Below are 15,237 nucleotides of genomic sequence, written 5' to 3' on the forward strand. Positions count from 1 at the left end.
AACTCTTAGTGTGACTGAGGGAAGGTGCAAGGTGAGGTGAGTGAAGTTGACAGCCTGCCATATTCTGATTCAGGTGGAGTGCTGGACACAAACCAGAATCCAGTCATGACCTCCTAGGAGCCTTGACCCAAGCATTTATTATGATTTCTTGGGAAATGGTTAGGAAACTTTAATTTGTTTACACGTTCACGTGAATATGAGATTGCTTAGGGGTCTAAGGTTAAAAACATTGGCAAATCCCATCCAATGTGCTGGTTCAGGGTTCAGGTTGTGATTACAAAACTGCTCCCAATGGTCTTAACAGAGCCCTTGAAGAAGCTGTCCTGCATCTCCACACCCAGATGCATCCTGGGTCCGGTACCACACAGAATGGGTCTGCTCCTGCCCCTGGTGCTCTGCACCTTGGCTTGGTGCTGTGGAGCCAGCTCTCCACCCCAGCTGGCCTCTGTCTCCTCGCCTCTCCTCTCCCGGGGCTGCAGTGACTCCGATGTGCTGGCAGCTGCAGGCTTTGCCCTGAACGATCTCAACAGGGACCGGAAGGATGGCTACGTGCTGAGCCTCAACCGAGTGAGCAATGTCCACGAACACAGACAGGCAAGTGACCGTCCCCTATCTGGGACAGGTGTTTGCACAAGCTGCTGAGTCTGTCCAAGGGGTGGGAACCCTGGGACACATGTTAGCAGGCGCTGTCCAAATTGGAAACCCTCTGGAGAACGCTCTGCTCTCCTTGACTGAGGTGTGCTATATGCGCTTATTGTTATTAGAAACAAATGCTGATAGTTGTCCCACTCTGACACTGCCCAGTGTCCCACGGTTCGTAAATCTTCACAGATGTCCTAGCCTTTGGCTCTGCCATAAAACAGACTTTTCTGGCCTTTCTTTAGAATTTTCTGCTTCGTGTGGGATGTGATACATTTCTCCATCCCTTCCACAGGATGGTCCAGGATCTCTGTTCTATCTCACTCTGGATGTGTTAGAGACAGACTGCCATGTGCTCAGTAAGAAGGTGGGGAAGGACTGCAGCGTGTGGCTGCTTCATAAATTGGTAAGCGCTTGTGTGCAGGAGCTCTAGAGGAGAAACAGAGGGAAGATTGTTCCATGCATGCTATCTTTTAAGTCTCTTTCTTTAGAACCTCTTGGGCATGATGCCCATGTGGTTATTCCAGTTCTATAGACAAAACAGAGTTTAATCAGAGGAGTTTCTGAGAGTCCCTTTGGAGTCATGAATCTAGAATTGAAAAGTTGCCTTCAAATTGTTTCTGATCTCCAAAAGGTTGACCTTTCTGTAGGCTCTGAACCAGTGTTTTAATTGTAAGAAAAAGATCTGGGGTGTACTGCTCTGGATGGGTGTCTAAGGAACACTGTAGAAGCAGTGGAGGGAGAGCGTCTTTATTTGTTTTATTTTGTTCTCTTTTGTTTTAATGAACAATGATAGGAGATTTGAGGCTGAGGAAAGGGGTGGCTTAAAATATGGGGCTCTCAGAGATGCCATGGAAGGATTTCCTGGAATCAGAACCTAAAGGGCCTCAGGACTGATCCTTATAAAAATGACTATTAAAAAGGCTTGACAGTGATATAGTCAGCTTCATTTGATTTTCAATTATCCTGTGGTTATTCCCATTAATTGATAAGAAACTTTATGAGTACAGGATTGTGTTTAGAAGTAAACTATTTGATCAAGATCTTTTCTAATTATTTAGGTCAAACTGCGCCTACCTGATTTTGAAGAGCAGATAGGCTCTTTACCTTGTTGTGAATTTTAGCTGTTAAGTTGACACTAGCTGCTTTAACATATACCCTAAAAAGTATATACTGATTCTAAACATAAAAGAAGTTTATTTCCTCACTCATGTAAAGTTCAAAATCAAAATTCCTGATCAAGACAGAGCTTTCTTTCAGGAGTAACTTGGAGACCCAGGTTTCTTCCACATTATGGCTCTAGATTGTTCTACCTTCAGCTCACACACACTCATCTGCATCAAGCTCTGGAAGGAGAAAAGACATGGAGGTCGGATCACACATGGGAGGTCTTCATGGGCCAGACCTGGAAGGGGTTGCAATCGCTTCTGCTCACCTTTCTGTGGTTAGAACTGTTACACATCACACCCAACGCGAAGGAGGCTGGGAGATGTAGTCTAGCTGTGCCCCAGGAGCAGGCTAAACTGTTTGATGATCAGCGGGCAGTTTTTTACACTTAAAGCCACCAAAATTGACCTCAGCTTTCCATGATTTAAAAATAAAACATCCTATTTTATCTTGGGGGTATTTTTAAAAGTCAGAGTTTGTTCCACCAAGTCATAAAATGTGTGTGTTTGTTCCAGGTTTATGGTCGATGCAAATCAATATTTTATACTAACAAGCCAAAAAGAATTCTCTATTTACATGCTTATAACTGTACTCTTCGCCCAGGTAAGAGAGCTCTCTGGTTTTGTTCATTTTAATAAAACATGAAAAAGAACATTACAAAGGGCTATCCCCAGAGGGTATAGGGTTTTCCCATCCTTACGTCCTATACATACCAAGGCCAGGTTCTCGATATATCCAATACTTGAAATTCAACTTATACTGCACATCTTCCCACAATTAATCTTCTGAAATCACCGGCAAGAATTTATTAGTGTATACTGCATTAACTCCTAAATTTTCAGTCTGACATAAATGGCATAGTCTCTCCACTGGTCTCCACACTCCCTTTCTAGCCCTCTTTGCCATTATTTCTCTGACTACCCCAGCTCTGCCCTTCATTTGGCTGGAGACGTCACTATTTTCTGAACACACATTGCACTTTCCAATCTCTACGTCTTGCCTGTGCCTCTCCCCCGTCTGAGAACAGCCTCTCCTGATCCCCCTGCCCTTGGAACTTAAAGACCACCACCAATGCTACTTCTTCCACCTTGTTCTCTGCTCAAGAAAGGACAGAGAACTTTTCCGCTCTGTCCTATAAAACTTGAGCCTAACCACTCATGGAGCACAAACCATGCACTGCCTTGATTTGGGTCTCCTATTTTATGTTGTGTAGAATATTTTATCCCTTCTGCCTCTTCCTCCCTGCCTCCTTCCTGCTACCCCATTCTTATCAAGTGTAAGCAGTACACAATACTGTTGAATAAACGAATGAATGGAGTAAGAATGAAGCTGGAACTAATGGCATTTCAAATATGCACATGCATTCATTCCGGGTCTTTCTTTGGAAAACAAGCACCCAAGGTATGGCAAATAAGATATGGCTATTTGTCAAGCTATTATGTGCATGTGGATCTGGTGGATCTGGTTGTAGTACAGATTCTGACTGATAGGTCTGTGGCAGGCCTGAGAGTCCGCATTTCTAACAAGCTCCAGGTGATAACAATGCTGCTGATTCCTTTGAGGGACAAGATAACAGCCAGTATTTTATTAGCCACAGTTTAAGCTTCCTGGTCTTGAAGATGACACTTCCTTAAATAAATTAGAGAATAACTAGTGAAACAGGTAAGGACTTAAATGGCAGTAACAGGTACAAGAGGCTTAGGAGGTCAGGAAGTAACTCATGGGGATGGTGCCAGGAGTGAGAAGCTGTGGATATAATGCACCACAATGCACTCACACAAACACACTAATAATCAAAAGAATATGTTTACTATACAAAAACAACTCCCCAAAAAGTTCCCTAGCCTGGCTTTCCCACAAGTTTTGCCACCTCCAGCTCCTCGCAATCAGAAATTCCAGCTGTACCATCCGTGTGATTATTGTATACAGTCACAGTGACTTGGCCAGTTTGTGTTTCTGGACTCACTTGCATTTTCTAACCAAAGAGGATATACTGCCCCTGTCACATATCATTCACTCACTCTTTCACTCAACAAGCATCTACCATAACTTAGACATTATTTTAGGTGCTGGGGACTAAAAGGTGAACAAGACATGACAACAATGAAATCCCAACCTTTGAAGACAGTCATTCTGCTTTACAGAGACAATGATGATATTGAGCTAATTGGGGAAAAAAGTTTTTGTATCAATATAAGCACATATATTATGTATTTTTAAATAAAATTCCTAGGGTAAATAAATTCATGTAACGTGAAAAAAATCTTGCTTTGATTTTGTTTTGAATTATGAAAGTAACACATGCTCACTGCAGAAAACTCCGGGCTGACCGTCCCCTTTCCAGGTAATGCCTTTTGTACTCCATCTTTGCTGAAACGGAGTATTATCTCTGCCTCTGTTGTGGTCATATGGTCTGTAGGATTAAAAATCATTAAAGAGTTTTATTTTTAAACTGCTCTCCTTGGCATCAACAGTTTCTCGAAGAAAGATTCAAAACACATGCCCTGACTGCCCCAGCCCTGTTGACCTGTCATATCCCAAGGTTCTGGAAGCTGCTGTTGAATCTCTTGCAAAATACAACAAGGAGAGCATCTCAAAGCAGTATTCTCTTGCCAAAATCACCAAAGCTTCTAGCCAGGTGAGGCTGAAACACCCAGTTACACCAACACTGTCTCATGAATGTTGCTATCAGTTCCTTAACTGAGCGGGAACTATCAGGATACTCCATCTGATTAAAACCCAAGAGCCTTTTCTTCATTCCCTACTTTAGTAGACCTGATGCATGTTCAATCATGTTTTAGTTTCTGAGTTATTCCTTGGGATTTCTATCTGAATTGTATGACTCCATTTTACTTCATGAGCCTTAAGTCAAGAAGAGAAATAAACTCATACTCTCCTGGGGGAGAACTTAAGTTCAGTATTTAGGTTCACTGTTTAGAACTTCAGGTTCATATGCTACATTCTCATGTCTGATTGACCATGGCCCATTTAGCAAGGCAGCTTCTGCTCCAAGCTAGCACCTGGAGTGGATACTGAGTTTTAGGGGTTAGAAGAAATGGAGGCTCATTTGTGTTTGAATTATGTTGATATCTATCATACAGAGAAAAACTTATCTAAAAACAAATCTACTTGAGGAAAAAGAAACTCACCCAGGGGAAGGTTTTTGGAGCCCTTTCAAATCCTTAAGAAAAGAAGAAAGATTATATTTTCTGAATCACAAAATCATAATACATGGTTTGATCATGGTGGGAAATACAGGGATAACAGGCAACTTGTGTTGACAGTGACGCTGGGAATGAACAGTTTCTGTAAATATAATGCTGCCAAACCTGAATCATTCCTCCACATGGGAAGGTTTGATTTTTATTTTCAACTCTTATCTCATACCAGTGGGTGTTTGGCCCTTCCTACTTTGTGGAGTACTTAATCAACGAGTCACCATGTAACAAATCCCAGGCCAGCAGCTGTGCACTTCAACCCCCTGATTCTGTCGTGAGTATTCCTAAATGTCTTCATAATTTAAGATCATCAATATGTTTTTATTGAGCTTAAAGTAATACACGAGGTGTTGTAATGCATCAGACACTCTTCTTCCCCTTAAGAAGCAACTGACAAGTAGAGATTTGTGCTAGCTCAGATATAATAATAATGAGTTTTATGTGGTCATAAGTCCAATTTTAATCAGCCATATGATGCCTTTACAAAAAAATGATCTTTAAGAAGCTGTCATGCTTAATATAGACAAATCTCCTCAATGTTTGGCGATGGTCCCACTTTTATCTGAACAAATCCAGTTACATTTAGAATATGGCATGGTGTTCCATTCATTGAACCACTTTTTAAGAAGGACAAGGTCAAACAGGCCTTCTTTTAAAGAATGCATCCAAGATGGGGAAAGTGCTTGAAACCACCTGAAACATACCTGGTGAGGATGCCAATTGGCAGAACGTGTTGTAGCACAATTGGCCAAAATGAATCAAAAGCCTTTTTTCCTTTCATTTCCTTTTGATAATAACAGCTTTATTAAGGTCTAATTCATACAAAATAAAATTCACCCATGTAAGGTATATAATTCAGTGAAGTTTTTTTTTTTTCAGTATATTCACCATCATCACCACTATCTAATTTTAGGATGTTTTCATCAGCCCAAAGAGAAGCCCCATACCCATTAGCAGTCATTGTTGCTGCCTCACCCAACCCCAGGAAACCACTAATCTCCTTGCTGTCTCTATGACTTCACCTTTCTCTGGACATTTCATATAATGGAATTATACTGTGTGTGGCTTTTTGTGTATAGCTTCTTTCACTTAAAATAATTTTTCCAAGTTTATCCATGTAGTAACATGTATCAGTGTTTCATGCCTTTTTATGGCCAAATAATATTTCATTGCATTATCAACCAATGGCTGTTTGTATTGTTTTTCATTTGAGCTATTATGAAAAATACTGCTATGAGCATTTATGTTCAAGTTTTCATTTATCTTGTGTATATGCCTTGGAATGGAATTGCTGGGTCATATGGGAACTATTTAACCTTTGACTAACTGCCAAACTACTTTCTAAAGTGACTGTACTAGTTTCACAATCCCATCAATAAAGTGTATGAGTTTCAATAGCTGTACATTTTTGCCAATATTTATTAGTATCTTTTTTATTATGGCTATCTTACTGGGAAAATCCCTTGGATTTTCATAACAATTTTAGGACCAGTCTTTAAGTTTCTATTTTAATAGGCAGTTGGAAATTTGACAAAGATAGCGTTTGATCTGTAAATCAATGTGGAAGTACTGTCATCTTAACAATATTGAGTATTCCAATCTAAGAATATAGGATGTCTTTCCATTTTTTTAGGATTTATTTAAGTTTTTTCAACAATGCTTTGTCATTTTCAGTCCGTAATACTCACTTATTTGTATACCTAAATATTTTATTCTCTTTGATATTCATAAAATGTATTTGTCTTCTTTTATTTTTGGATTGTTTCATTGCAAGTATACAGATATACAATTAATTTTTTACTTTGACCCTGTATCCTGTAAACTTGCTGAAATCATTTATTAGTTCTAATAGTTTTCTAGTAGGTCTTTTAGGGTTTCCTACATACAAGATCATGTCATCTGCAAATAGAGATAGTTTTACTTCTTCCTTTCCAGTCTAAATGTCTTTTCTTTTTCTTGCCTAATTTCCATGGCTAGAACTTCTAGTTGAATATAGGTGGTGAAAGCAGACATACTTATCTTATTCCTGATTTTATGGAGACAACATTAAGTATTTCATTATTTAATATGATGTTAATTGTAAGTTTTTCATAGATGCTCTTTACCAGGTTAAGAAAATTTCCTTCTATTCCTTGTAAATGTTTTTATCAAGAAACAATGCTGGTGTCTGCCAAATGCTTTTTCTAGTTTCATGAGATAATCATGCAGTTTTTTCTCATTTAATCTATCAGTATTGTATATAACAATGATTGATTTTTGTATGTTAAAAATAATCTTGCACTTTGAGGATGAATCCCAAATGATAATGGTGTGTAATCCTTGTTATATGTTACTGAATGCTTGTACTTTTTATAAGATTTTTTTCATCTATATTCTTAAGAGATATTGGTCTGTAGTTTTCTTGTGTTATCTCTGCCTGATTTTCATATGAGTTTAATAATGGCCTCATAATGGGTTAAGAAATTCTCCCCCTACCTCACTCCCTTCTATTTTATTTTGGAAGAGTTTGTAAAGGATTAGTGTTCATTCTTCTTTAAATATTTGTAGAATCTCCAGTGAAGCCATCTGAGCCTGAGCTTTTCTTTGTGGAAGTTTTTTTGATTAATAATTCAATCTCTTTACTTGCTATATATCTATTCAGATTTCTATTTCTTCTTGAGTAAGGTAGTTTGTATCTGTTTAGGAATTTGTCCATTTCATCTAAGTTATCTAATTTGCCAGAATATAGTTAGTTGTTCATAGTATTCCCTGCTTATTGGAAAGGTATAAGTGATGTTCCCTTTTTAATTCCAGTTTTAGTAATTTGAGTCATTTTTCTTTGGTTAGTCTAGCTAAAGCTTTGTCAGTTTTAGATCTTTTGAAAGAATCAGCTTCCAGTTACATTAATTTTTCTCTTTTCTTTTTTTATTGTCCAGTTCATTTATTTCCTTTCTGCTCCTTCTTATTGTCTTCTTTTTGCTTGCTTGGGCTTAGTTTGCTCTACTTTTTCTAGTTTCTTAAGGTAGAAGATTAGGTTATTGATTTGTGATCTCTTTCTTTTTTTATATAGGCATTTAAATTCTACAAACGTCCCTTTAAACAATACTTTAGCTGCATCTCACAAGTTGTGCATGTTATATTTTTGTTTTTATTCATCTCATATTATTTTGTAATATTCCTTGTGATTTCTTCTTTGACCAATTGGTTATTTAGGACTATGTTATTTAATTTCTATATATGTGTCCCAAATATTCTTCTATTATTCATTTCTAATTTTATTCTATCATGACTGGAGAATGTACTTTACATGATCTCAATTATTTTAAATTTATTGAATTTTATTTTATGGTTTAACATAACGTATATCCTGGAGAACATTCCATTACATTTGAGAAGAATATGTATTCTGTTATTGTAAAGTAGAATATTCTGTAATTGTTTCTTAGGTTTAGTTGGTTTATAGGGCTGTTCAAGACTTCTGTTTCCTTGATATTCTGCACAGTTGTTCTACCCAGTATTGAACGTGATGTTTCCAACTATTATGGTTGAATTGTCTATATTTTCCTTGTACTCTGTTTTTGCCCATGTATTTTCGAGCTCTGTTGTTGGGTGCATATACATTTATAGTTGTGTTTTCCTAATAAATTGACCCTTTTATCATTATAAGATATTTCCCCTTGTCTCTATTAACAACTTTTGTCTTAAAGTCACTTTTGTCTGATATTCATATAGCTATTCCAGCTCTCTTTGGTCACTGTTTGTATTGTAAATTTCTATCTCTTTTCACTTTCAGCCTATATATGTCTTTGAATCTAAAGTGTATCTCTCAAAAGACTTTTGTAACCAGTCAATTGAAATTCTCAATTTGCTCAAGAAATAATTGGAAATAATTGATTCTAATCTCACTTGTAAATAGCATCTTAGGCAGATGGTCATTTTCAGTAATAAGAAAAATTTCACTTTGGTGATTAAGAGTCATTTTCAGGTAGGACAAAATACTGTTCAGTCAATTCTGAATCAAAACTTCTATCTCATATCCAATTCAAAGCTTTTCCCTCTCTGTAGCTTAACCTAGAGCCTAGGACCTGCTGTGAGGTGTGGGAGGGTCAAGGTCTGTTGTTTCATTCTTTCTCACTGTCCTGCAGTCTTTTGCTTAATTTTGGCTCTTCCAAGTTCCACGAATGAGGGAGGATTAGAGAAAAGAGTACAAAGTCCTTTCACATAACTGAACCTACAGTTGTAGTTTTTTCTTGGTCTACACTGACCTCTAGGAGACAGGCTTCAGTGCTGGTCCTTTCAAGTCATACAGGTATGGGTTCACCCAGAGGTCCTTTTCTAGAAGGATGATGTATTCTCTAGCCTCCTTCTCAGAGCAAACCCTTCTCAGATTCAGTCCCTGAAGATATTTATTATTAAATACACCTTATCAGGCAGATTGTCCCATGGGTGGGTACCTTCAAAAGAGCCCTATCTATAACATTTGCTTGTCCCATGGAACCCTCATGTATTCTATATCAAACAGTGGGAACAGGCTTATCTTTACTGCTCTTTCTCCTTACCCTACCATAGAAGGACACTTCAGTCAAAATTCTTCCTTCAGAATGCTTTGAAAGAGAAGCAAATACCAATCTCCATAGCCCATATGTCCTCAAACTCTAGGATTTGCATGGTAAGCATGCCACAAATTCCCTCTTTGTAATCCACTCTAATTTTAGCATCAGGTAGTCCTGTATATTATGACAGCTCAGCAAATCCTAGCCAGAGCAGGAGTGGCCAGGCTCTCCTTGGTACAGGTACCTGCAGTCTCTCCAGAAGGTTCTCTTAGCACCCCTATGTGATTTGGTGAATGAAAAAGAGAAGGAAAAGGCTGAAAAACCATTCCCCAAGGATAAGCTACATTAATGGATTTTCCCACATTGAGAAATTTCTAATCTTCTCTCATATAATCTGGAGATGGGTGGCAGAGTAATATTTAGGCAATATGTGTAGACACATTTTAGTAAATTTTATGTGAATAATCTTAAGAGCTCTTCTTTACAAATTGAGGCAACATTTTATTACAATGTTCTATTTATGCTTAAAATGTGTATACTCTATGACTCTAAAATTCCTCTTCTATGAATTTACACTAAGGAAGTAACTAGGGGTATATGAAAAGATAAAACTTCAATGTTTAAACAAAACAAATTAGATTCGATCTAGTGTCCAACAAAAGAGAACTTGCTAGATAGTGCAGAAGGATATTAGGTAGTGATTATAAAGATCATAGAAAGATTATTCAATGCCGTAAGAGGACTTTCACAGTATATTAAGTGGAAAAGAGAGAGTTATAAAGTAATATATTTAATATAGTCCTATTTATCTCGAAGAAAAAACATATATGGTAGGAAAAAGGATTAGAATAAAAGAAATCATATCATCATAATTAACAGGTAACATTCAAGTAATTATGGGTCTTTCTATTTTCTTTTTGCTTATCCATATTCTAAATTATTTATTCCATTTTTAATAATAAGATGAAGTTATTTTATTTCTAAATAAAGAGAAGTTGAAGGAGCTTTACCTGGCTTTATCTGAGAAGAGAAAACTCAGATGACCCTTAAATGAAGGGCTGTGATCTGAGGGATAAAAACAAGTTTTCTAGTTGTTCCAAGGGCAGAAATTGTAGGCCAAAAGGTATTTGTTCTATAGACATGGGTTTCTGCTCAATACAAAGAATTTTCTATTAGACTTTGTTCCTCAATATATCCTGAGTTTCTCACAATTGGAGGCAACTTAGCCTAGTTTGGGTAACTATTCGGTATGGTTGATCTGGAAAGAATAGGCTTTGAGCTTGCCTATAACATAGTAGAAGCATAATAATTGGCTGTGGATCTACACAAGAAGAAGGCAAGTTAATTTCCATTTATGATCATTGATATCATAATACTTAACATGACATTGTATTTTCTCTTCCTTTAGGCTGTTGGCCTTTGCAAAGGTTCTGTGAGTCAAAGAGACTTAGAAAAGTTTGTCTCCGTGACTTGTGACTTCTTTGAATCACAGGTATTTTTCAATCTAATTGTTTGTCTTCCTGTAAAGAACAGAGCAGATTACCCATGTTTTAACAGCCCCTACTCCACCCACTGCTCCTTTTATTTATTTTCCTAAGATCGGTGATCACTGCTTTATTCAGGCTGCCCAAAGCCACGCCCAAAGGGTAGCTGGTTAAATACCTATCATGCTTTCTTTTAGCCATAATGTGGTCCTGCAGAATGAGTAAGACTACTTCAGTAACAGAAACCTAGTAACTTGGATGGCTCAAAATCCTGAGACACTAAATTCAGTGTCCCAAAGACTGTTAGGTACAAGTTGTTACCATGGAAATATTCAATCCCTTTCCAAAAGTTTGCGAGCTCACTAAGAGGCATCCTGCTATAGTTGAGAGGGTGGTTGAGGCAGGCCACCTGGGTTCCAGTCCTACTCTGCCACCCACAAGTGGTGTGACTATGGCAAGTTCTTACCTCTCTGAGTTTCGGTTGCCCCATCTATAGAGTGGGGTTGCAACACCTACCTCATTCAGATCCCTGCGAGAAACACGTGGAGGGAGGACCTAGACAATGGGCACCTTACTGGGCCTGGTGCATAATAAACAGTAAAATGTGGAAGCAGGGAGACAGCTCACTGGGTACTTTGAACAAGCCATTTGACTTCTGTGGACCACTGTTCAACTCTGAATTTGTGAGACTTCCAGTCAAGCCTGTACAGGTCTTGGTTCCCCCTGGACCTTATCTATTTTGCTTTTTAATCCTTTAACCAGGAGCCCATCCCTCTAGCTGTTCTCCCCGTGAAATATTCATGAGAATGGCACAGTACCACCTGGCCTGGTACCAGACATGACAAGGATTTCCCTGGCAAACATTCCTGTATTTGACAGTGTTCTGATTTCAGGCTCCTGGCCCTGGAGGTGTCACCTCTACTGCAAATCAGGAACCTGCAAACCTCTCCAAGGTGGACGAGCCCCTCCAGGAAAACACAGCTCCCACTAACTTGCCACCTACAGCTGAGCCAAAAGGATCTGTCCAGTATCTCTCTGACTTGGATGATGAGAAGACCAAAGAGTGCCCGGAAAAGGACCCTGTTGAGGCCTTCCCTGTACAGCTGGATCTCACCACGAATCCCCAGGGAGAAGCCCTAGATGTCTCCTTCCTCTCCCCAGGGTCTGGGGAGGAGAAGCTGGTGGTCTTCCCTTTCCCCAAAGAACAAAGTTCTGCTGAGTGCCCAGGACCAGCCCAGAAGGCTGATCCTCTTATTCTCCCACCATAAGAGCCATGCAGAAGATTCCACAGGGGCATGGTGCCCTGCAGGAGATGACAAGTGCTAGGGAAAGGGAACAGAGACAGAGCTTAAATGTAGAGAGTGACTAATAAAGTATGTCTTCCTGACTCTTCTTGATCTCATCTGGCTGGCTGGAAGTGGAAATAATGAGAGTAAACTGTCCACTTGTTCACTGGGCTGCATCCCTTCTAAACCATCCAAGGCCTTGTGCCATGGATAGATGCCTCTTGCATCCTCAGCCCCTCCCTTTGTAATGGTTACTTTTACCTAAGTGTCTGATGTAGAGCTTGCCATACTTAGGAATGACCTCTTCTTTCTGGGCAAGAGCACACTGTAATTCTTGATCAAATTGAAATGAAAATTGAAGGATACCAAGACACTGATATTCATCAGAGTTTCATTCTCCCTTTATTCTGTAATTATTTCAACACCAAGTATTGGTCAGATACTGTCTGCACAGCCTTCAACCTAAAGATAGGGTTTTTTTTCTTACCTGTCTGAATACTCTCTGAGCCTCAGAACTTGATACACTCACTTATCAATAGGGTAAATGGAAGAAACCTTTACCTGTGTCCTGTGGGTTAGCCTAGAGAGAACCAGATCTTGTTCCAAGTTGGGGAACTTTCTGACTCCTTTAATATTTTGTTCAGAGCAGAAATTAAGGACCCTATGACATTCATTCTCAATTTTTTCTCTTAAAAATAATATATATGGTATATAACATATTATGTGTGTATACAATAAGTATATGCACACAGAAATATATATAATGCATACATATACATACACACATGTATCTTTTGAAATTTGACAAGTATCATGGGCAGAGTTGTATCCCCCTCCGACATTCATATACTGAAGTTTTAAACCCTGGTACCTCAGAATGTGACTGTATTTGGAGACAGGATCTTTAAGAGGTAATTAAGTTAAAATGAAGTCGTTAGGGTGGGTTCTAATCCAATATGACTGGTGTCCTTATAGGAAGAGGACATTAGGACACAGATTTGCACAAAGGCAAGACCATGTGGGACCACAGAGAGAAAGTGGCTATCTATATGTCTAGAAGAGAGACCTCAGAAGAAACCAATCCTGCCAACACCTTGATCTTGGACTTCTAGCCTCCAGAATTGTGAGAAAAATTAATTTCTATTGCTTAAACCCCCCTATTTGTGATACTTTGTTGTGACAGCCCAAGCAAACAAAAACAACAAAAAATTTGCTAATGTATTGTGCTCCATCCGGGCAGCTAGCTGTTCCTTAGAAGAGGCACAGAGGCCTTGACATAATTTGCTTAAGAACAGTGGACAATAGTAACACTCTCTTACTCTTTAAAAAGGAAAAATGTTTAAGAAGGAGTGTCATGTGAATGTCTTAGACACTGTTTCAATCAGGACCTAGCAAGAAACAATGCATTGCTAGCATTGTATCTGTCTTTAAGGTTCAATAAAGTAAGTGGAAGAGATTGCATGGCTCATGTGAGTATCCCTAAGTCTCAGCAAAATGTGCTGTAGGGAAAGCTTATTCTCATCCTGGCAACTTTTCCCAATCCCACCCCTTTCCCTCCACCAGCATTTATGTCCCCAGGGTACTACATATTGAGTGTGGCCAGTATAGCAAGAACAAAAAGACTCAAACAAGGAGCTCAGCTCATTGAAATATAAAAATTTTTCCAAAGATTTCCCGCTGCCTCCCCTGGGTTGGAGTCCTTTAGTAACACCTTGGCCAGATTTCATTCTATTCCTCTCATTCTAAATTACATTGAAGCAGTCCTATTTGGGTATTTAAAAGCTAGTGTTACTAATATTAACATTCAATCTGTAATAATTCAAAACATGTTTCTTTCACTTCTAGCACCCATTCAACCAATCTATGACTCTGGGAAGTGAGTTCTACTTTCATATACTCCTTTTTCCCTCCTTTTAGTTTCTCAGCCTTGACTGCACACAGAAATCACCTGGGAATTTTAAAACTATCAATTCTTGGCTCCAATTAAATCCTCATTTAATGGCCTGGAGGCCTGGACATAAGGGTTTCTCAAAGTTCCTCTGGTGATTCTAGTACGAGAACCATCGCTATCAACCTTGGTGACACTCACTGCAGAGAAGAGAGCAGGGAGGAAGGGACAAGCTGCTTAAGTGACTGGTAATCTGGAGGGAACCTGGGCTGATGCCGCCTGGTCCTTTCTTATGCTGCTGGCCTCTGCTGGTATAAAGGGTCCATACAGGTGAGACAGGAGGTAGTGGAACAGGTAGGCAGGACAGGGCAGCCCCAGTAATGGTCAACAAAAAGGGGAACTGAAGCGCACAGTCAACCAAGAAACCACAGGAACAAGCAGAGAGAGAGCCAAGAAAACCTTAAGTCTCCCCCCAACCCTAGCAACAACGCCCAGCTAACCAGGTAGGCTTCCTCCTTTCCAGTGCTTATAAACCCTCAGACACTGCAGCCCCACAGGTTCCCCCCCGGGGCCCTTGCTGATTAGCAACATCCCTTTTCTTTTCATTCCTCATTAAAAGTTTTGCTGGTTGCTGGCTTCCTTCTTCACTGCCTGACTCCGAGGCGCAGTCCTGGGATGCTCATTCGGGATTTCTGATTCAATTTGAAGAGTAAGCACTGGCAGCAACCAGCATCTCTTTCTTTTACTTCCCTTTAAGAAGTGTGCCAAGAGCAAGGAATACTGGGCACCTGTTGGCCAGGTAAGAGTGACCAGCGTGGTCGCCGACCTTAAGACTCGGGCATGAGGTTCCTCTGCGCCCCCTTGGCTGGTCACCCGTCCCCTCGGGTGCAGCACTGTCATCTGAGAGCGAAGTTCTCCCGCGAGGCCATCCTTGGATGCAAGGGGCTGAGGGGAGGCAGGAGGTCAGCTGCGAGTTCCTAGTTGGGGCTATCCTGGTGGACACTCAAAGGTCCCCTGCCAAAA

The 15,237-nt window shown here is 39.5% G+C and overlaps 1 protein-coding gene across 1 annotated transcript; it reads left to right on the forward strand.

Moving 5' to 3' along the window:
* The first annotated feature begins 233 nt into the window (after positions 1-233).
* On the forward strand, positions 234-12,427 carry FETUB (fetuin B). The gene is made up of 7 exons (XM_036875099.2): positions 234-594; positions 935-1,045; positions 2,322-2,409; positions 4,281-4,444; positions 5,197-5,298; positions 10,965-11,048; positions 11,934-12,427. The coding sequence occupies exons 1-7, from the start codon at positions 247-249 to the stop codon at positions 12,306-12,308; spliced, it is 1,272 nt and encodes a 423-aa protein (XP_036730994.2). The 5' UTR covers positions 234-246; the 3' UTR covers positions 12,309-12,427.
* Positions 12,428-15,237: the final 2,810 nt, after the last annotated feature.

Source organism: Manis pentadactyla, chromosome 1, assembly GCF_030020395.1.
Source record: "Manis pentadactyla isolate mManPen7 chromosome 1, mManPen7.hap1, whole genome shotgun sequence".
NCBI classification, from domain to species: domain Eukaryota; kingdom Metazoa; phylum Chordata; class Mammalia; order Pholidota; family Manidae; genus Manis; species Manis pentadactyla.